Here is a 22,850-nt window from a genome sequence, read left to right on the forward strand (position 1 = left end):
AAAAACACATGCTTGATCCTGACTGCAATAATGAAGAGGAGGGTAGGTCTTTCTAGTAGTTGCACAGATTTTCACAGTCCAATCGATGAGTCGATTCTGATCAGTGCGAACGAGTTAAACAGCTGTAAAATCACGTTCAATTCCTTTTTAGACACTAACAGTGAATCAGCGAGTCCACATTTATATATCGAAATATACAAAAACTCAATTCTCACGAACAGCGAGGGAATATAGATGTTAGTATGCGTAATGTCTAGGTGAAAATAAGTGGTTATGGTCTTGCATTCCATCAGAGGATATTAGCCTACAGCTCCACTCACCATTGCAGCCCGGAAGTAGCTATTGAGGGTCCTACCTCGATCGCAAAAGCTGGCTCCACTCCCTCAATTCGAGCTTACGCGACTGAGACTCCAGATCGTGTTCACCCGACTTTTCCACCGTCGGCTTTCGAAAGAACGCATAGTAAGATTTACTCTTTAACCTAAACGATATCGGAATAAATAGAAATAATGATAAATAATAAAAATAAGTACGCTATCTATGGAATCCAACTGTGAAATGCAATACAACTCGGATACTGGCTCATTATCTTCTTGAAATAAATGTTTGAAGAAGTTTCCAAAGGAGGTGTTCAACAAGTTCCCTAATGCTACGAGCGAGAGGATGTCTTGGATAGTTTTTTTTTTCTTTTCGCCCTTTTTCCTATCATTAAGAATAATTCTAAAAAAGAGACCAGTTTTCTCTAATTCTTTTCAGTATTTAATTTGGAGCGAGATGAAAATGAGAGATCCCTGATGAGTTTGAACAATGGTCGTTCGTGAGAGGAATAAATGCAGCTAATAATGAACTCAATACATTTCTTCTGGACATATTCAGCATGAAGAACTGATCTGATCATACTTTATCTTTCCGGAAACCAAGCTGGCAGAATTTCTACATAGAATATCAGCGTAAGATTGGATTTTCGAAATGTCGAATTTGAGCTTGTTTGACTGATTTAGCGCTTTGGATTTAGAGTACCAGAATATTATTTTTTGCTCATCTTACTTGTTACAGGCGTCGTTACTATTGTTTCGCCCAGGAACCGCGACACAATCACTGATATTTGTATTTCTTTGCCTGAAACAGGAGCTCTCTGCTGGTCTCACTACCTTAGCCGAACACATGTTACAGTGTTCAGGATAAACATAAGTAGCACATTCTGTAGGATCACTTGAGTCAGAGAGGAGGGTATAAGGAAAACCAAGAAACAGAAGAAGAAGAAACAGAAATGCTACCTGCAATTTTTTTCTCCATCCATAGTTGTTAAAAAGAGCATATCACAAATCAGAAGTGGTAAGTGAATCCGCGGGAAAAGCTAGAGATGTGGTTGCAGATTGCAGGTACCTACGAGCTTCCCTCATCTCTCCTTATAGGCATCACCCAACGAATCTGGAGTGGTGTGGGATTCAGGTGGGTTATGCCTATACGGGGTCGTAGATGATGGAAGGGAGGGTGATTCCGTCCATTTCTTCCGTAAAAAACGGCCCGGAAGATGCGGCGCGTGCACAGGGCTGGCGCGCTCCAATCGAACTTGCAGAAAATAGCTCCCCGGACTGCTTGAAGCCGCATCTTCCTGTTTTTCTTTTACGCCATTCAGGAAGAAATGGACGGACCCTCCTCCCTATAATCTACGACCCCGTACACATAACTCACCTGAAACCCGCACCACCCCAGATTCGTGGGGTGATGCCTTCTATTGTTGTGGAAAATGGTGTGAGAAGCGTTTTATTTCCTACGAGGTACGTAAAAACGCTCTTCTACAAGGACGCTCGCGTCTCCTCAGCAGCCTCTTCATCGGTTTTTCTTGAATAAGCTGGTGAGAAGACATAATTAATTTTCGACCGCTCGCACATGGATGGGGCGCGTGTACAAGGGTGGAGCGTTACAACCGAAATCGTCCTTAAGATAAGCAGAACCACGCCGGATCCAGCAATCTACAACCCCATCTTTAGCTTTTCTCTCACCACGTCAGATTCGTGGTGTTCTGCCTTTTGAATCATTATCTACATCTTCGAATTGGGTGTATCTCAGTTTAATTGAATTGAATATGATTAATTTTTCTTCACACCGGCTTCTACAGCGTTAAAATGAAGGCATCTTTCTGTAGGAGAACATATTTTTACAGTTTATGGTTTCGTTTATGAATTAATCTTACTACACCTTCCTGGTCAGGAGAACTCAAGTACTACTCGAAAATTATTTTCAAAAATCTTGAAAACCAGAACACTAAGGTAAGAGGTTCATGGTCCGCGACCACTGTCTTTGATCACGCGATCGCGACGCACCTGCCATAATTCACGCACATTCCTTACTTCATGCAGACTGTCTTTTTTTCTCCTTCCATCCTAATCCAGTTGTGCATTATGGCTGCTCAGATGAAAAGATGCGTAGTCGTTAGTGTTTATACGTGAATCTGTGGTGATATTCGGTTTATAAAGACTTGATAAAGACTGGTCAGATTGAGATCAAGACTTAATCGTTGATTGTGTTCGATTTCTTCACTAACGAATTCAAGCAAGTTGCAACGTGAAACAAGACAGATCTTTGATAGTGACTATTCGGATGCGAATGGTAGGGTTTAATTCGAGTTACCAAGGATTTCGACGGCGTTCACGTCTTCAACCAATTACATGAAATCAGACCATGCTCATATACCACTAGTTCAAGCTGCAAGAGAACAGGTCTGTATTCAGTGGTTTTTATCTCAATGAAAACTACAGCGCAATTCTCCGTTCTGAATGTTGGACCTAAAAATTCTTGAATCTTAGTTTATTTTCTTGATGAAAACAGAAACTGCTCTTTGAGTTGCCCTCAGTGATCACACCATCTTAGACTAATTGGTAGGAAAGAGATTTATCGCATCGCATTGTATGAACCTTCCAGAACGACCTGTAATGTGACAAATTTGAAATTTTTCTTCACCAAAAATAGACCACAAGGTGGGCGATGACTGCTTGCTGACTGATGCTAAAATCACAGAAAAAAAAGTTTAAATTGCTTGCCAGCTTCATTCGACGACGAGAAACCTAGTATGGTATGGTACTTCACAGTCTGCTAGTTTGTCCTCATTTCAAAATGTCTGTCAATAATACCATTTTCACAAAATGTACCCCCTTCATTCAATAACAATGCAGTAAATGCATTGTTATTAAATGAAAGGGGTACATTTTGTGAAAATAGATCGCATACAACCGCACGTCATAGCGTATATGTACGAATGTAGCCAAACTCATTTAGTTAAGTATTGGAACAAGTTATCCATCCATCGTATTCTAAAAGCTTAGTATTTAGTGTACTGTCCATGAACTTAAATATAGCACTTGCGGGAAAAGAGTATTTTTCTTTTTTTCGTTCCCCGTAGCAATAAGCGCTTACTACAGGAGAGTGCTTTTTGTTGGTTACAGTCGGATTTTCGTCTTTACGAAGTTTTTCGTAGAAAATAACGGGTCAAAACGACCTGGAACTCCAGTTGTGTAAGCGATCGAGCGCGAATCAACACGGTGGAGCCAGCGGTTACGATCGAGGTACGGCAGAACATTCTTTTACGTTCTGGTGATCTTCTCCAGTTTAGTTCTGAAAGCATCCTTGAGACAACTTGGACAAGGCACTCTGAAAGTCTCCTTATGAAATGATCAAGAAAGCCAGGACGGTTTTCGGCGACCTTAGAGGGTGGGCAAGATGTAGATGTTTTCCTCGTGCCATCCGCCGGTGGCCATATCCACATCTGAATAAAGACTATGACAAATCTTTATCCAAGCGTAGCCAAGCAGCTATCTACGCAGCTTTCTTTGCCTCTCTACCACCGTGGATGGTGCTGCCCAACTCTCCGATCCGTACATGACAATGGTGCGAATTGCGCACAAGTAGACTCGCAGCTTGACTTCGTTGGCGACGAGGGTCGACCACATGGATTTCGTTGAAGATTGACTATCTCTCGCAGCTGTTGTTGTGCTTCAACATATAGCCCAAGTAACAGAACCCACGGACAGGTCCGTTGGTTGGCCGTCCCCCCGATTCCCGTTAGAGGTTTCGAGGACACCCACAACTGCTTGCACTTATCAGGGCATAGATGTAGTCGATAAGTTGCAGCTCTCCTCAATACAAGCTTTACAATATATTGAAGTTTCATACTTCTCTTCATGAATACAATAACATCGTTGGCATACTCGAGATCCGCCAAGGGACACCTTAGTGTTGTTAAACGATGTTGGTAGCACATTGATAGACTATTCTTCACATGATGTCATCGATAACGAAGTTAAGCATGAGGGATCTTGCCACTGTCTCTTGCCTCACTCCACTTGCCACTTCAAACGATGTATCCGGTTGGCGTTCAAACTGGGGCAGTTGTTCGTTGATTCATATCCTCGATTAGGCAGACAAACTTTTCTAGTACTTGCAACGGCGTTGACGGCCCCGATGAGGATAGTCTAAACGGTATCCAAATTCAGAAAATCTAATTGCATTGGCTTCAAATATCGCTGGTAGATTACTAAGGTCTGGTCAATTGTAGTTTGGCCAGGGCGAAACTACAATTGACCAGACCTTAGTGGTTTACCAGCGCCAGAAAGCCTGCTTGTTCGGTCGGGCATTGTTTCTTCGCAATATTTAATAAACCTGTCCAGTTTGATCCGCTCCAACACTTTGCACATAACAGCAAAGATTTTCTTTGTTAGGTCTTGGGTTCCGTGACGGATAACTTCCTGGGTAGAGGTGGTATGAGGGTGTATCTACATGAATCAGGTATCCTTTTCCCAATCCATTTTGAACGTGTGATCTTTGTCATCTCACGAATCCCAGACGAAGAAAAAGCATTTCATTTATTCCATTTCTGCGCCTATTCCATCATTTCCGCTAGGTTTTCAATTCCTCATTTCTTGGATACTGACCAAAACCTCCGACTGTGTCGTTGATCTCAGTATAAATAGGTAGTTGGACATATTTGAGTTAAGGGTCGGTGCTTGTCGGCTCAGCAGTGTTTTAAAATATTCCCTCCCCGACAGCGACAGTGTTGAGGACAGGCGAACATCTCTTGACTTTGCCGCTGCATTTTCTCATAAATAGATACAGGAGTAAGTTATATGAAGATGGAATTAGTGAATTTTCGTAGATTCATTAATCAATCTACTTATTCTCATGTTTTTGGAATTTTTCCTGCTATTTTGATGACACATTTCTACGTATACGCACATTTCTACGTATTTTAAGGGAAGCATATCTGTATGGCGAATGCCGACCTCTTTGTCACAAAGCCGTCTAGGAGGAAGAAACTCACCATCTAATGCATGTACAGTTATTGCCGTACGGATGGCCGAAGTTATTCATCGAACGGATACGAAAATGCCGTCCGCAATCTACAGAACAAAGGTAAGTTGAAAAATTTGAGTTGTTCTTGTAATGGCATATAAGTAATTTACGAGATCCTACTATCAATGACAGATGCAATAATGACCGATGTAAAAACAAGTACACCGCAGGATTTCAAAACTTAAATTTTGAAGTAATACTTAAGAGGGAAAAACGTAAAAGTGAATAATAAGGATAACTTGATTGATTCCTTGGAGAACCCATTGGTTTCGATTCGATTCTCTCTGTTTCAATGAATTTGATTTCGTGCGGAGTTGATCCTTCTGTGTGGTAGACAGATCAACTACACCACGAGATCGTTCCGGCTGCACCGTTTTACTCTTACTGCAAAGGAGATTTTCAAGAACATCTGTAGTAGCCCCTAACAAAAGAGGTATAGTTCGGAATATGGCTTCCAGAAATGCTCCATTACAAACCGAACACAGTTAATTCAGAATCAAACGTATGAAGTATAAACAATTCGAGAGTGGTTGAAAAGGAAGTAGACATAGGAATGACAGGAAATCGGAGACCAGCCATACGTAACCTTCTAGCTGATCTAGAAGCGATCCTTAAGAGCCTTTCGATCCATTTTATTGCCCCTATTTGGCAATTACTCGTAACAGGATTACCGTTTTGAAACTAAACATTGTAGAAAGGGATTGCGTGGGAGAACGTTGCTTGTAGTTGCGCAAATAAGATCTGATAAGGGGAATATTCGCAACAGTTTAGGCAACGTATGAGTGCGATGGGCGTCAGGTATCAAGCCGAAATCAACGTGCTGCAGCAGGACATGAAGGTGTTCCGGAAATCAAAAATAATAGTGAAAAAGAGACGAATCTGGTAAGTACCATATATTTGCTCGTCAATATCTATAATATCGGATCAACGTTATCTGACCTCCTTGTCGCGTTCCCTATCTGTTTGCGTCTTCGTTTGTCACTTGCGACATTGCTATTCTTATAGCATGAAGAGCGTGTCCTGCAACGAAGATGCCACAGGCGTTCGGAAGGGAACAAGGAGGTTGATTTTGAACCGACTTCATGTTTTCTCGGGCATCTCGTGAAGCCCGCAATAACTTGGTCACTTTCTTGAAACACGACGCGTCGCGGTCGCTCATATGCACCTATGCGTGTCAGTATGGGATTTCCTTAGATAACAAATTTACGGATAGGCATGCCCATTGCGTGTGATTTCTTGCTTGACGAATGCCATTGTTGATGGGAACTGCATACATGAAGAGGCAGTGAAAAATCGAACGAATGGTGAGCAGAACTTCACGATTCCAGATGCAATTCATGCATGTAAGAATGCTGTAAAGGTAGGTTTTATATGCATACAGAAACGATGAGAAGCGAACAACAAATAGCAGACATAAGCAACTCATTTCTCAAAAACGTTTTGGAAAAACAAGTTTGTAGTACCAGGGTGTTTGAGACTTTCAGGAGAAAATACCCTCCTTTTCAATTTTAATATAGATGGTTCAGTGTCACAGTTTATCTTGTAAAAGAGGCTATGAGCAAAGAGTGTAGACGGGAAAAACGTACAACCCTAACGAGCGCTACAATCGGAGTTATGCGTATCATAGAAATTGGGCAGATTCTACTGTCCTTTGATAAAGAGCTTGATGGTAAAGAGTTAAAGAAGAGCATCATCGGGACGATAGCAATACATAACTGAAACTGCTTGATGTGTATAAAAAGAAGTGGTGAAGATACCAGGATACCTTATGCAAAGATGCATGTATATAAGGATATATATATATATATATATATACATGTATTTACGAATATGCAGTACGTATTGCCAATGTGACGCGCATCTTCCCATGTCTCTGGCTTGCACAATCAATCGTGCATCGCTGACCCGTCGCTCAATATTTAGGAGATTGATTTTTGCTCAGTACCTGGACCGCTATGGACTGAACTACCGTTTTACATACGGGCAGTGGTCCGGAGGTTGTTTTCGTTTTGATTTCTGCCCATTATTCTCAGTTGTTCTTTCAATGTTTTTGTCTAGCCCTGCTCTCTCTCGAGATATTCGTCTTTTTCTATTGTTGATCGCATTCGAAAGGACTGTACTTATTGTGTTTGAACGAACGACTTCTTCTCTTACATTATTCGATTCGCACATGCATAGTCAGTCTGAAGGTAAATGTTTTGAGGAAAAACATTCGTTAAACCACGTCTATAAAATTTCCTACATATTTGGCACAATGATTTCACTATACTATTTACTGTACACCTTAGGTGCTGTCATAGCCACTGGTCATATAGACAATGTTGAAGATCTTTGTCATTGGCTTTCATGTAATATCTTCCATGAATCACAAACCCAAGATGAACGTAATCGAGTGAGTCTGTCCTTCTGTGATAAGGGGTATGTCTAAACCTCATAAGTCAAAGTTCGAAACTCTGAAACCCGATCATCACACGATGGAAAAAGAGAAACCCTGTGAACATCACTGACATTGACAGAATTAGACGTATGCAACAGCTTACTAGGAAACAGGAGCTTACTGAAGAGGTGTAAATATCGACATGTGGAAGTCAAGACTTACAAGTGCTCAGTCTAGTCAGAACGATCTTAAAGGCACCACGCGACAAAACTGACGATATTAGGGTCTTTCCAGAATAATATAGGGAAGTAGATTAAAAGTGTGAGCGTGTCCACGTTCAATTCCACTTATTTGTCCTGAGAGATGTGGCATGTGAAACGGCCATCCTGCACGAATTCTCGTACGAGGCACCATAGAAAGCGTAAACGGTACATGCGTTGGGCGTACGAACGAACAGATGATAATCATTGTGGTTTCCCAACGGCCTGTTCAACTAAAACCAATGGATAAGCTGCTCAGGGGACAAAATGCGCATGCAAAAATGGCACTATAAAGTACCTCGTGAGAAAATCTACAGAAAATTTTTTCATCATAACGATTTTTGGAAATTGAGCGCGAACACGTACTCGTAATTTACACCCGTTACCACTCTTCTTGGAGAGATTCCAAGATTTGGAAAAGGATAAAATATTATTGCTATTGTTAAGTAACAGTAAAGTGAATACTATAAATGCATAGTATATACCCAGGAACAACGAATTGTTACTTTCATTTAGAGTAACAGTGTTCTTAAGATTCATTAGCTTTCCGAACATTCAACATTTACAGGAATTTGAAATTTCGCTCATACGTTTCTGTGGAGAAACTTCAAGCAATGATTGTTGTCTACCGAATTCAACAGTACCGTGCGAGTTTCCAGTTTTTGCTTCAGCAAGGCGGCGAAGAAAACGACGATTTGATGCAACGAGGGCGATTCTAAAACCAGCAAAACATGCGAAAATACAAAACCCTGAAGACCACGATAAGGAAGATTTACGACCTCTACATTGTTCCAGAACGCAGACTTTGCTTCCATTAGCTTCCCTTGATAACCTTCGATCTCGAAACATAATATAGCGAATTCGTATAACAAAAACGATTATCACAGCTTTTGTTAACTTTATCTTCTCCATTAAAGTTATTCCTTTGCACTATATAAATTCTTGAAATGGTTTTAGACTTTCTTGATCTACCGCCATCACAACCACCGCCAATAATTTCAATTTTAGATGATTGGAACTTTGCATCTCACCAACTACTTTTAGAAAGATAGGGAGAGATAGGATCAGAACGTGACTTTACCTGAAAAAAAGCAAATACGTGCTTAGTATAGTTTAAATCGAGAGTATCACCTTTTTCAGGGAATTTTCACGACCTGAGCACGAGTACACGTTAGAGGTGTAGTTCAGGGGCATGAAGGAAGTCACATTGTGTTCTCCCACAAATCCAGAAAAAGAGCCTCAGTGATAGCACTCTTTGTTATGCTCTCTCCGACGATGCAACTTATTATACGCGATAGAATGCGGGAAATCGGAGGCTGATTTCCCCTTTTTAGTCTCGTTCAATTTAATCTGTATCTTCTTCTATTAGAGGCAAAAATAGAGGAACAAGCATTTCAAGTAATTCCTGAGCAGCAGTTGGAATTGGACACAAACCATTTCTTCCTGAGAGAGTATAAGAGCAGTTCACTTTAAAACACTTTCCAAGGAACAGTTGCTAAACCATTCGAAAAAAAAAATTTGAAAAAATTTCACAGCGATTGTAATGGAGGCAGAATGGAGAAAGAAACTCATCCCAACACTCAGATGGTCCGTCTTCGCTGAACGTGGTACCCCGGATTATCTCTAGTCGTTTCATTCTCTCGTTATCGTTATCCAAGATGTTGTCAAGCGTTGGGAGTGACGTTGATAATGTCTTTGAGCCGCATCTAACCTGGTTCTCAGCTGGTTCACATTGGTACATCAACATCCTCATGGTATCCTGAGTAAGCAGTTAATAAATGAGTATTTGAGACAGCGGGAAAGAATGCTAGATTTTCGAGCACGTCTCCGATCACACCCCTCATGAACAACGGGTTATGGTACGTGAATTAACAAATTGAATTGATAAAACTTTTATAAAATTTACGAATGAATTTATAAAACGACCAATGCTAGCAACCCAAGAAAACGAATCTAAACCTTAGGTGTGGTAGATGCGAACTTTTTATCAAGTTTTCATTAGAAAAGAGATTATACAGAGATCTCAAGTACCTTGATTATGCTATATAATAACGGGCTTAGCCTGTCACGTGTGTGTGTTAGGTGTTTGTCGGTGCACCACGAAATTGGAAAAAAGGGGGTGGTACGGGTCCACACGGCGTTGGATTGGTGCGCCGGCGCCAAATGGCTACAAGATGGGGTGAGATGAGTCCCGCGTCGGATTGGTGCACAATAGCTTCGTGTAGATGTCGCAAAAGGTAAATTGGAAGCTGCGACCGTTTCATATTCATGGCCACCGCACGTGTTGCATTGCACCTCTATGACTCCTCTTATGATTTCCTTGTACGTTTGCCTCAACTTGGTAGCATGCCTTCTTCAGAAAGTGGAAACACCCACACAAATGCTGCTTAAATAGTGCCCAACAGTTTACATGATCTGATGAGAAATATATCTTTATCAGTACGATGATGTTGTTTACGTCATTTTATGTTACAACATCATTCTATGATAGCTGCTGGGGGAAATCAGGAGTAACATCCATACTTCGACCAATGCTTTCAAAGTGTGCCTATATTATATTGGTATCGAAAGGGTATTTGAAGCTGATGGTTGAATATTCTCCAAGTGTAGAACTGACGCGTTTAGAAGGAAAACTCGGCGATCTCTTGTCTTAATTTAATATAAAAAAAGAGAAAGAGAGCGTTGTTAGAAAAATACAGAACTAATTTCACAGAAAATGCCACTACTATAAATTGCCAGTGTTCAGCGAAGCGAACACCACAGAAAGTCTGAAGTCTGGCTTTAGCCGGATATTCAGAGTAGTTATAGGCATGATGTGCAGCACATCACAATTCGGATAAGACTGAGGGGATTTTCTCAGGAATATCCACTAGTTTATTCAACTCTAACGTTTTGGAAACGCTAGAAATCCAATGTCGACGAGGTTATCTCAGAGGTACATCATGTTTGTCATTTTTTCTTCTTTCCACGCTAGTTTCTCGTTTTTGTTCACATGTTAGTTTAATTTCATTAATCAAGTTTAAAACAATTCACAGGGCACAAAATAGTCACTCGTTAAAGGCATCACCCCTTGAATCTGGAGTGGGGCGAATTTCAAGTGGAGAGTTCCTATGCGGGGTCGTAGATTATGGAGAGAGGCTGATTCCGCTCATTTCTTCCTAAATGCCGTAAAGAGTGGCCCCGAAGATGCGTCGCATGCACAAGGTTGGCGCGCTCCAATCGAACTTGTTGTAGAAAACAGCGCTCCGGAATGCTCGAAGCCGTATCTTCCAGGCCGTTTTTTTGCGGCAATTAGGAAGAAATAGACGGAATCGCCCCCTCTCCATAATCTACTATGCAATATACGAATACTCCACCTGAAACTCCCACCACCCCAGATTCGTAGGGTGATGTCTTTAAACTCACCTCGATCGCATCGACTCCTGTTTTTCAAATCGATAGAGTGGAAGGATGGAACGATTATAGATGAAGCGCGAAAGAGATTTAAAAAAACAAATCTCAGCCCCTAGCATTATAAAAGGTAGAATACCCTCTCAAATTTTATGTGCTTCCAAAAGTACACGCGAAAGGATCGCTAATCAACGAATCGTTATAGGGGAGTTTAGGGCATCACATCGCAATTGATTTTGCATTCAGTTGACATATATTGTGCCAAATGTACTGTCACTGCACTAGACTGTTAGATGAGCACTATAAATAAATAGTGCTTATTTCATTTCATTGCATTTAATTTCAGCGGTCGTCATGTTCGTATTCTTACTTAAGGTAAGTTATTTTAGGTCTCGAAAATGAATGCAATTTTGGAGGCAGCTTTAGCTTTGAAACGAATCTTTTTTTTTAACCAACAATTTTGCAGATTTTTTCTCTTCTTTTAATGATAAACACAGGAGAGAGTTTGCCTTTTGGCGACAACTTGCCATTTTGTCCTACACAATTTCGTTGGCGCGATCGACTTAACTTGCTGGTCGAAATTTTCAAAGCAGCAGGAGCAGAATTCAGTGATGAAGTTTGTTTTCGCGAAGTTCTTTTCTATTCAGTCAAATTTAGGACTTTTTTAAATGAAAACTACAGAATTTTAGAAGTCTTGCTGATTGCTAAGGTAGCATTACCTAATTTGATTCAAGTGATTGTCACTTCAAAAACATTCACTTTTTCAGTTATACCGCTGCGACTTGGAGTTTAAAGCTCGCGACTGTTTTCGTTCTTATGGTTGTCCAAAAGGCAATAATATAACAATACTAATTAGCGGAAGGTAATAGTTTAGGAATTCTTATCGGATAATTGGCTGCAAATTGACTCTTGATTTTTTGTGGAAGATCGTGATCATGAAAGCAAAGAGAAAAATGTGAATGTTGAAGGCTATTTTGATAAGCGAATAATTTATCCACAATGGATTCTATGACACGAAAATATATCATTTGCAGTTCTAACACGAAGTATTGGGATTATTGGGGAGCCTATTATTTTTTCCAAGAGGTTGCGAAATCGTGGTCACGCGAACTTAACGAGGTAAGAAATTAAAGTCATTGGCGGGATAATTTAGTACTAATAATAAGCAGCAACATCATAATCTGCAGCAGCTATTATTACTCATAAGAAGTACTATTGATAGTTGCAATCAATACAGTCTAATTACAGATGGACTTGAGAAAACGCCACATTGGTTGCTTTTTCGAACCAGGCAACAAAGAGTATAGAGTCCTTTGTATTTTTGATAGTCGTAATTGAGTAATGGTTCAAAGTGAATAAATCTTCGCTTATCTGCCTGTGAATGAGTTATTGGCTGGACACAAGGAAAAAGTGTGTCCGCAAATTCTTTGATGTATTTTTTTTTTTGAAAAAATAGTACTAGAAGAGAAGATGAAGGCATTGATCACCGACTGGTGTTGTCGCTCTTTTTTTTTGACGACTGATGAGGATGTCGATAAATACCGACTAGACAAGGATTGATAATCCTAATTATTTGCATGGCATTTTATGAACGCTCATTCTAGACAGCAAATCTGGCAATGTGATTTATTGATTTCTGTTGCTTTGTCATGTCTACCGCAGTCATCTAGGAATATTAAACGTGAAGACGCTATAAGATCGGATGCCACAGTTATTCTGTTACTTTCATTTGCTCTTAGAAATTTCCTTATAATTCGCTCATTTAGTTGTCGTATTTTGTATATACCGATAAAAGGGTTTGATTACCCAAGTTTCAGGTGTACTCGGCGTGGCACTACCAGGGCTAGTGAAGGCGATGAATCGAATAAGAAACATTCGCGTTATGGTGCATCATCCGGCACATTCGTTGCATTCTAGGAGTAGTGGAATTTAGCTCACCACTTGAGACACCTTATCAGATATGTGCCGAAGAATTCTAATAAACCCTGAAGAAATCGCGTATTAATGAAACAATTTGCTTTCCACTACACATTATCCTTCAGCACATTATGAGCATGATGTTCAATGGAAATTCGTAGAGATCGGTTTGATAAGGAAGAGAGATGAAACTGCCCCCTCCTGCTTCGCCATAGCCTTTATGTGAAAACATCGAATGCACAATATGTGCCGTCATAGTATTCAATCGCGCATGCTGGCCTATAAGTGCAAAAGCAATTTATCCTGTATGTTAACCGAATGTGATGTTCTCCTCTACATTCCCCTCGTCATTGGATAACAATTTCGAGTTGTTGCAAGCTTCTTCTATCCAGTAGTCAGAATTGTCAGCTACATGGTGCTGGAGCAATTTGGTCGGAATAGACAAAGACATGCAAAGATAACTGATTGGAAGGAACAATTTGCAGTGATAGTGATGGTAGGAGCTTGCGTCATAAGTGGATGCCAGCAGGTGAGCAGACACCACTGCTATGCACTCAAGGAGAGAAGGTTTGCAAGGTCCAACTATTCGAAGTCCCTAGAATAAACCCTTTCAAAAGGGAGACGTGCTTCAAACTCCGGAACAACAAGACTACAGTTCCTGAGATTCGAGCAGCTTGAAATTCGCGCGTGGAATCAATTGTGAACCAGAAAGTATTTTCATCATTTACAACGTGGCCGATAGCAAACGATTATCTGCATTGAGTTTGATTCCAGAACTGGAGGGGGAAATCGCTATCCTGGTGTCACTCCACGTGTTGAATCACGCGGAGAACTTGAATGCGACTATTTCTACTAGAATTCGTGATGTCTTTTTATCGCATACATTTGACGCCGATATCTCCGGAGGTCCGCTGTAACAGGTGGAACGAAGCTGCAAAGGTGAAAATCACTCATATTGATGCTTCGAACGGTGAAACTGAATCATTGGTAGCTCTAATGTACCAGCAAAATGGCACTCATTCGCGTTCACTCTCAGTTCTTTGATACTACCTATTCCGTTGCTAAACGCTCCATCACGGATTGAGTAGAGACCGCTCCATAGGAATCTAGTTTCGCTTCTAGTCTACACTGTCTTAATGGTAAAGCGGTAGAAGAACATCATTGTGACTTAGTTGAGGACTGCACATGTAATCCTGCAGAGATAGCTGTAAACGTAAAAATTTAGACACATCTGTACGGTTTCAGATGCAGTACCAACTACCGGCGCTAACGCCTTCTGTGTTCTTTCGCAGGGGTCCAGAGAAACTGTTCAAGCTCGCGTACCAGTGACGACTACTTCTGAGATTATAATGACCTTTCAAGATGATCTCAACACTAAGATACTTGTCGAAAATGCAATATCAATAGCGAACAATGCAATGCTGTCAGAATGTTATAAATGCACGAAAGGTGCAGAAAAATCCAGCTATGTCGAGACAGTCGCACCAAACAGTGAACGTCAATAACCAAAGGAAGAACACTCAGAGAGAAAAGGTGTATGTGGCGCAGGAAGACCAGGAATACGACTCCATTGTGGCGAAGATAAAGATTACTGGTCCAGAATGGTTCGAAAAATTAACGAGCAAGACGTCGCGTACTCGTCAAATGATGAGGAACCAGCGGTCAAAATAAGAAGATTGCATGATTTACCACGCTTGCGGAGTATTTTTGACCGTATTAGCGAGTTACAGGATACAATCGCTCTTATGGAACGTGACCAGGAATCTTTTCAAATCAGTGACTCCAGTGATCAATGCAGTAGACTTTAGAGTTCAATGATATGTGCGTTCTGTGACGCAAAGGGAGAACATTTTTCAGACGCCTGCCAAGTCATTAGACGTGAAGATGATCGTTTCAATAGAATACGAGAAAAGCATGGTGTGTGTTTTGCATCGACGAGTGACCAAAAAATATCGAGTGCAAGTTTAGAAGGAGAACATGTTGGTACTGCTTTCGCGTAAAGAACACCGAGTTTAAGGATCTTCGCCCCAGAGACAGTGGTCATCATTGGTCACTCTGCAATGTTCCCGACAAAAAGTATGTTGCACGTGAAAGATTCATGGACACAAGAGACGAATTGAACAAATTGTGCGGAGAGTGCGAAAAGTTACTATTATTTCCAGGAGGTCGTGAAATTGTGGTCACGAGAACTGAAAGAGGTAAGGAATCAAAGTCATTGGCAATGATCATGATAATTTAATACTAGTAATAATCTGCAGCACGTATAAATACTCGTAAAAAGTACTATTGATAGTTACAATCAATGTAGGCTAATTGCGGGTGAACCTGAAAAAACATCACATCGATTGTTTCCTCGAAGCAGATTCTTGTTTCTTTCTCTATTTATTTATTTATTTAATACGTGGTAATCACGGATAAATGAATCATGGTAAGTACGTAGGCGAACATGTGGTGAGTCTCTACTTTAGATCACAGATGCAGATAGATCCTATGAACAACCTTATTTCTATAGTTTCCAATTTGGAATCCAAGTTTGCAAACTTGGATTCCAAATTGGCTCTTTAATGAGTGCGACGAAACCCACGTTTATCCTTCTCTCCTTGGGGGAAGAAAAGCGGATTACGCATGTTGAAATCAGCCAATTTGCCCTATTCGAAAAACTGGAAATCCTTCACTGGAATGCGCCAATTTACACAACTGCACCGGACTACAGGCTATTTTTGACAGGGCTTTGTCGGCAGTAGATGGTGAGATGGGGCTGAATGGGAGGGAAGCGCTCTTAGACCCACAAAAATGGCAGAATACTGCTTCTTCAAATTTCATGTGCTTTGGAAACTACGTACGAAATGATCATTATCAACAAATCGTTGTTCGGTTTTAGGGATTTAGAGAGGGGAGAATCGATTCTGAATTACATTGAGAAATACTGTGCTAAATGTACTGTTGTTGCACTAAGCTGACTGATGAACACTACAAATAAGTGGCGCTTATTTTGTTTCATTCCATTTCATTTCAGCAATCCCCATGTTCGTATTCGTAATTGAGGTAAGCCATTTTAGACCTCGAAAATGAGCAAAAAAAAGCAAGTTTGGGGGCCGCTCTTATTTTAACACAGTTCCTTTTTGTTTAACCCAACAAACTTGCAGTTGTCTTCCCTTTTTGTGATGGTGAGCGCAGCAAGAAGTTATTCGAGGTATCCTTCAGCCCAGAAGTTGCCCCATTGTGATGAAACAAAGAATGAAATGACCTGGAACCATCGACTTGATTTGCTAGTGGACATTTACGATGCAGCAGGACAGCAATTCAGTGACAGAGTTTGTTTTTCCTTTCTAGTTTCTTTTCCACCCAATGAAAATTCGAACCGTTTTTAAATGGGAATTGAAATGGAAAAAATTCAAAAAAACTGTTGTTGAATTTTGTTAGCATGACTTATTTTGATTCAAGTAATGGAAACGTTTACTTTTTTCAGTTATACAGCTGCCCTTTAGAGGTTGAAGCTCGTGACTGTTTTAAAAATACCAAACCGTGTCCGAACGGTGACAACATAAAGTTATTAGTTCACGGAAGGTAAGTATTTAAGAATTCTTCGGCACTACAAAATATGTATTTTTAACGACATTTGATTTTTGGGAAAGTTCATGAACATGAAAGCAAGAAAAAAAAGCAAGCAAGGTTAGAAACTATTTATGAACGAATGGTTTATCCATCATGAATTCTATGCCTCAAAATTATAAATGGACATTTTTCCAGTTCGTACACAAGCTACTGGAATTTTTGGGGACTCTACTGGTTTTTTGACGAGGCAACGAAATTGTGGTCACATACACTTAAAAGGGTAAGGACCTGAGGTCATTAGCGATGATCAGAGTAATTTATTACTAATGATCATCTGCAGCAATCATTTATTCTTACAAGAAGTAGCTTTGCTAGTTACAATACATGCAGCCTACTTGCAGATGAACGTGAGCGAAGACCACATCGGTTGTTTCTACGAAGCAGGCAGCAAAGAGTATAGAGTCGTTTGTATTTTTGACAAAAGTAGTCGTTATTGAGTAATGGTTTAAAGTAAATAAATTTTTGCTTACCTGCCTGTGGGAATGAGTTATTGGTTAAACACAAGCGGGAAAAGTGTGTTTGCAAGGACTTTATGAAATTTCTTTATAATTTGCTCATTTAGTCGTCGTATTTTGTATATTTGTATAGAAGATTAGAAGATTTTGTATAGAAGGGTTTGATTATCCAAGTTTCAGGTGTACTCGGCGTGGCACTACCAGGGCCAGTGAAGGCGATCAATCGAATAAGAAACATTCGCGTCAAAACGATTATTTTTCTAAATCATTTTTGGTCCTGGTTTTACTTCCTGGTTTTGATTTGTTGTGCGCGGGATTTCTTGAAGTGGGAGTAGAATTTCTTCCTGAAGCATGTCGTTTAGTTCCCTGGAACGCACTCAGTTTAACACTTAGAAGAAGATTTTTGTGCTCAAATTAATTTTCGACCAACTTGTCGCCAAAATTCACCGCTACAAACTTAAAGGCTCCATGGCAGTTGTGTATGTATAGTGTGGTGATTGGCTGACACCAGATACTTTGTCCTTTTGTCCTTTATCCTTGGACTGAAGAGCAGGTTCGGCGTGTTTTTATTGAGATGGGCTCTAATATCTGCACGGTGGCGTATTAATTTTGGCAGGTGTGAGGAGCAATAAGCTGGTCTACGAACAGTGTGGGGTACTGTACGAGGTGTACATATCAGGTGATGTTCAAAAGTCAGTGGAAGCGCTTTGTGTCGGAGTTCAGTTTTTTACTCTTGTTTCCTCATTTGCCACGAGAACAACGAACTCGAGAACAAGGATCATGAAACTTTCACATTATTTTATACTGTTGCAAGCACAATAGAGGAATAAAATCATGCTGCCGATTTTTTTTAGCTTTGCCAGACTTGTGGCGAGAATCTTGAGGCGCACATGTGACAAAGAGACTCAAAGAAAGCAGTTTTCTTCCTCTCCTCTTACTCCCAGCACTGATGATAAGATGACGGCTGGATGAGGCCGTCATGCGCAGCAAAGCATAGTTCAACGCTTTAACAACTTGAACTAATGATAGTTGAACATTGATTATTAAGTGGATATTGTTCATAATAAACGAACAGTGATACAAGAGAACAATAATACTACACGTATAGCGGTTAGATAAACGTATATTTTTACTTGTGAAAAGGGTATACTCCATCTTTATTACTACGCGTTAAATTCTTTTATCAACTTTGTCGACATGTTTGATGCAAAAAAAATAGAGTGTTCTCATAAAAGGTTTTCTTCAGCTTATACCTGTTAAAGGCATCACTCCACGAATCTGAGGTGGTACGGATTTCAGGAGGAGTATTCGGGGAACGGTCAAGAGGTACCCGTATGATGCGTCGCCGCGTATCCAGGAGGCGTATAATGAGCGTTGCTAATTGCACCGCGCGTCTCCTGATACCGTCATAATCGCTACAGTAGCCTGATTGCTCCTCTTGTGCTACGTCTTCAAGACGCCCCGCCAACGCCACCCTCCCCTCCCATTTCGCCGCGCCTACCGCTCTTACAGCGATTTTTTTTTCACTGCGCCCACAGCTCTTATGATGCGCTTTTAAAATCGAACGGAAAGGAAAGTACCTGATATCAGATGTTGTTCGAAGGTCTACATAAAGTGTGCTTGTAAGTTAATTTAAAAGAAGGAAAGAATGAAATTGGTTTGTATAAGTGATATGCCATTTAGAAATGCGAGTGAAAATAAAATTATCCTGTTTCGACTTGTTATGTGGAAAACATTCATTCATCTCTGAGAATCCAAGAGATGTTTCAAAAAATGTCCCACTGATCGGTGTAATGCTATCTTCTTTCTATCTTCTTTACTTTTTTTTCGTTTTCTAAGGTTTTCTTTTCGCTTATCTAGCTGAATAAAACTTGCATCCAACGACTAACGAGGCGCGACTAATGTCTCGCAGACATACACTGTACCTGAAGGTATATCTCGAACATACAAAGGTCTCTGTTCGCCACTAATACACCTAACCTGTCATATTGATTTTATGTAGAGAATAGATAGAAATGAAGCGATAAAACGCTGTTGAAAGAAATTTGAAGAACCATGCAAAGTTATATTATATAAACCTGTATAAAACGTACAAGTATTGAAATATTTGATGTGCGCTCCATATAAACATTATATCTAAGTAAAATTTTAAAAAGGTAAAATGTAGAAAGGAGTTTAAAGAATGTATACAAAGTAATAAGCGCATAAAGTTGTTGTTATTATAGCTGCTGGTGTTGAAAGTTGAACACGAATTCGTTGAATGGCATCGTGACAAACACATACTTACGCACTGCCAGTTTATATAGAAGACTTAGGGCATGAAATGTGTTATATTATGAGATGTGTGAAAATATATGAAAATAATATGCATGTTATTCTTTTCCCTGGAGCATGTTTTGAGATAATTTTTACTTATGTAAAGTTACATTGGATAGAAGGATCTACTTCTACTCTTTTATTCCCAATAATGTGCGCTTAGTTTACTATACATCAGAATTCGCTGCGGCAATTCGTTTTTCACTTCCCTCCCTTCAAAATTCGCACTATCCACCGCTTCGCCGCGCCGCCTACGTCGCGCGCGGTGTTGATCAGAGAGCAATAGGGGGGCGGAGTGTAGGTGATCTCAGGCGGTGGTGGAATATATCTAACTGGTGGAGCGGCAGCCGTAATTACGGGGAGGAGCGCGGTGCTGAAGAGAGGGCAGGAGCGGTCAGCCGGTTTTCACGGGTACCTCTTGTCCTGCACATCGAGTATTCTTATAAGGGATAGTAGATTGTGGAGAGGAGGATGATCCCATCCATTTCTTCCTAATTGCCGTAAAAACGCCCCGGATGATACGGCTTCAGGCGTTCTGGCGCACTATTTTCTACAGGGAGTTCGACTGGAGCGTGCAAGCCTTGTGCGGCTCCGCATCTTCGGGGCCGTTTTTTTTTACGGCAATCAGGAAGAAATGGACGGAATCAATAGTCTACCATCCCGCATACGAGTATTCTACCTGAAATCTGCACCACCTCAGATTCATGGGGTGATGCCTTTAAGTGAGATCTAGGGAAGGGGCATGAACACTACTATAATCTCGTCAGGCGCTCTTATGAGCGCCCTCTGCTTCCGTCATCTTACCGTTAGTGCTGGGGAGGAGCGGCAGGAAAGGAAGAAAACTGCTTCCTTTGAGTCTCATTGTCACATGTGCGCTTCAAGATTGCGCCCTCTGCTTCTCCCCACAAATATTGTCTGGCAAAGCTAAAAAAATCGGCAGCACGATTTTATTCTTATATTGTGTTTGCAAAAGTATAAAATAATATGAAGGTTTCATAATCCTTGTTCAGTTCTCAAGTTCGTTGTTCTCGTGGCAAGTGGGCAAATAAGAGTAAAAAACTGAACTCCGACACAAAGCGCTTTCACTGATTTTTGAACATCACCTGATATGAACACCTGCTACAGTACTCCACACTGTTCGTAGACCAGTTTATTGTTCAAATATAAGAGCGCATCTCAACAGAAACACGCCGAACCCGTTCTTCATTTCTTAGGATAAAGGGCAAAAGGATAAAGTATCTGGCGTTAGCCAGTTAGTTAACTGGCAGACGTCTAATCGGTTCATGAATGACATGAAGCACGGTGCAGTTACGTAAGAACTCAAAGCGGTGCGGTGGAGATGGTCCCACGTCGCAACTGCTGAATTCACAGCGCCCCCTTCGAGCGCGGCCGCTTACGTAACTGCACCGTACTCCATGTTGTTTTGACCTGACTTTATCTTCTGCTTGTTTTCATTGTTCAAATATCCGGAACCGAAAGCTTCATCTACATAGCACTAATTTGAAAAAGATAGAGCAAAATCACGTGTCTTAGAGGCGGAGCGCTCGGTTATGCGCAGTTACACAAAAGTTATCATTATGGAGGTTCTTCCAGGAAGGCATTGTTCGTGTTGTTGTTTTTACTCTTTGTTTAAAGGGGATACGAAACGAATCAGAATATCTACTTTCACTTCGCCATTGTTTTTTTTACTTTTCAGTGCGCCAAAACCATCTATTTCTTTCCATAATTTTGATTTTCGTTCATTTCTTAAAATCATCTACTTGCTATTATTACAGAACCAATCTTTTTGCTTCGATGATGGAACCCCGCAGTTAATCGGTGTGGTAGATATTCAGCTCTAGAGGTCATTCTTTTCATTCTCATTCTTTCTCATTTTTCATTCTCTTCATCCTTTCTTTTCGAAAACACTGGCACAGACTGAAGACTTTATTCTTAGTTTAAAGGCACCTCAATGATTCTGTGGTGTGAGCCCTAATGTGATTCTTAAGAATCACTGGAGAAATAGAAAGGAAGGTTTCGTTCCTCTCTTCTCGTATTTAAGCTTTCCGGTTCCATTTTTGTTTCCAGCTCGTAGCATCCATTCCTAATTCTTCCTGATTCGTATCCTAATCGTGGCGTGGGGTCTATCACATAATGTAGAGTAATATTGTGTGTACAAATAATTCCACCAACATATTTTGTGTCCACGCATTGTTATAGTGATCGCACAGTACCAGGTGGACTAGAATCTGCTCATTTTGTACGGGGTTGTACAGTATATTGTACAGTATGAAGTTGTTTAATAATAATAATAATCAATAACTATTGATATCTGAACCCTGGAGAAGACAGAAAAAATAATAGACTAATAGAATTCAAAGCATGGAAGAGTGTAACTCATTATTTATGTTATATTTAACTATTACATGAAGCGAAAATTGAAATACTGGTGCTCATCGATTACAAGTATCGCAATCGCTTTTGGTGCCTCCATCGGAGATCAAAAAAGGGTACGCTGATCTCAAAAATGATCGAACATTACGTTGTCTCGCCAGCAATCCATAGACTTACCACAGTTCTCTTTGCATCCGCCGCTTTGTCAAAGCTTCTACGAATTCTTCAGCAGATAAAGGGTGTTTATTCACAATATTTCATTCGTTTTCGTTCGTTAAAAAATTCGGACTTCTTCGTTGTTGTTGATCTGGAAAACGATTTGTAAATGATGAATGTAGCATGTTGTCTGCAATCCCTTCCTATCATCAAACTTCACCTTTTTTTATCTTTTTTTTTGTTTGTTCAAAAATTGTTTTAAACGTCTTAAAAATCCAGGCATTAATTCCTTGATGCATCCACATTAATCCTTGAAATTTTATTAGTGGATGTGATACAAATCCAAAGATTACTCTTAAGTTCTGTCCGAGCCTTACTTCGTTAGTTTTTTTAAGCCTATCCAGTACGTTATTACGTTGAACCATTTTTTAAATTCAACAAGAAAAATACCAGTACAGTCCCGAAACTGAGACCTTCTCTCATTGATCGAATAGATTGCTGATTGCCTTGGTCCAGAACAGATCTTCTCCTGAAAATTAGCTCGTTTCTTTTGTCGTTGGTCCTCTTATGATCATTACTTTTGGTTAACTCTTTGCTCTGCTTATCCACTGTCTTGTTATATAATTAAAAGAATATGAAAAC

At 40.3% G+C, this 22,850-nt stretch overlaps 2 protein-coding genes across 6 annotated transcripts; both read left to right on the plus strand.

The window, feature by feature from the left end:
• Positions 1-249: 249 nt before the first annotated feature.
• RB195_011486 (uncharacterized protein) lies at positions 250-8,842 on the plus strand (the record flags this gene model as incomplete). 2 transcript variants are annotated; one of them, XM_064192918.1, is made up of 10 exons in its annotated part: positions 250-257; positions 329-462; positions 2,683-2,723; positions 5,251-5,409; positions 6,121-6,231; positions 6,563-6,709; positions 7,273-7,346; positions 7,408-7,538; positions 7,638-7,741; positions 8,555-8,842. In XM_064192918.1, 10 exons carry the CDS (start codon positions 250-252, stop codon positions 8,840-8,842), a joined length of 1,197 nt encoding a protein of 398 aa, XP_064050500.1. The 2 variants fall into 2 exon arrangements, with proteins under 2 accessions (XP_064050500.1, XP_064050501.1); XM_064192917.1 differs by lacking the exons at positions 250-257; positions 329-462 and having other exon boundaries at positions 2,673-2,723.
• Positions 8,843-11,730: 2,888 nt separating this feature from the next.
• On the plus strand, positions 11,731-17,345 carry RB195_011487 (uncharacterized protein; the record flags this gene model as incomplete). 4 transcript variants are annotated; one of them, XM_064192919.1, is made up of 11 exons in its annotated part: positions 11,731-11,751; positions 11,843-11,992; positions 12,144-12,238; positions 12,411-12,495; positions 15,151-15,210; positions 15,311-15,491; positions 16,310-16,338; positions 16,440-16,607; positions 16,763-16,860; positions 17,044-17,128; positions 17,250-17,345. In XM_064192919.1, the coding sequence occupies 11 exons, from the start codon at positions 11,731-11,733 to the stop codon at positions 17,343-17,345; spliced, it is 1,068 nt and encodes a 355-aa protein (XP_064050502.1). The 4 variants fall into 4 exon arrangements, with proteins under 4 accessions (XP_064050502.1, XP_064050504.1, XP_064050503.1 ...); XM_064192922.1 differs by lacking the exons at positions 11,731-11,751; positions 11,843-11,992; positions 12,144-12,238; positions 12,411-12,495 and adding an exon at positions 13,706-13,822; XM_064192921.1 differs by lacking the exons at positions 15,151-15,210; positions 15,311-15,491; positions 16,310-16,338; ... (2 more) ...; positions 17,044-17,128; positions 17,250-17,345 and adding exons at positions 12,066-12,085; positions 12,625-12,677; positions 13,194-13,293 and having other exon boundaries at positions 11,843-11,984.
• Between the last annotated feature and the right edge of the window lie 5,505 nt (positions 17,346-22,850).

This window comes from Necator americanus, chromosome III, assembly GCF_031761385.1.
Source record: "Necator americanus strain Aroian chromosome III, whole genome shotgun sequence".
Lineage (NCBI taxonomy): Eukaryota > Metazoa > Nematoda > Chromadorea > Rhabditida > Ancylostomatidae > Necator > Necator americanus.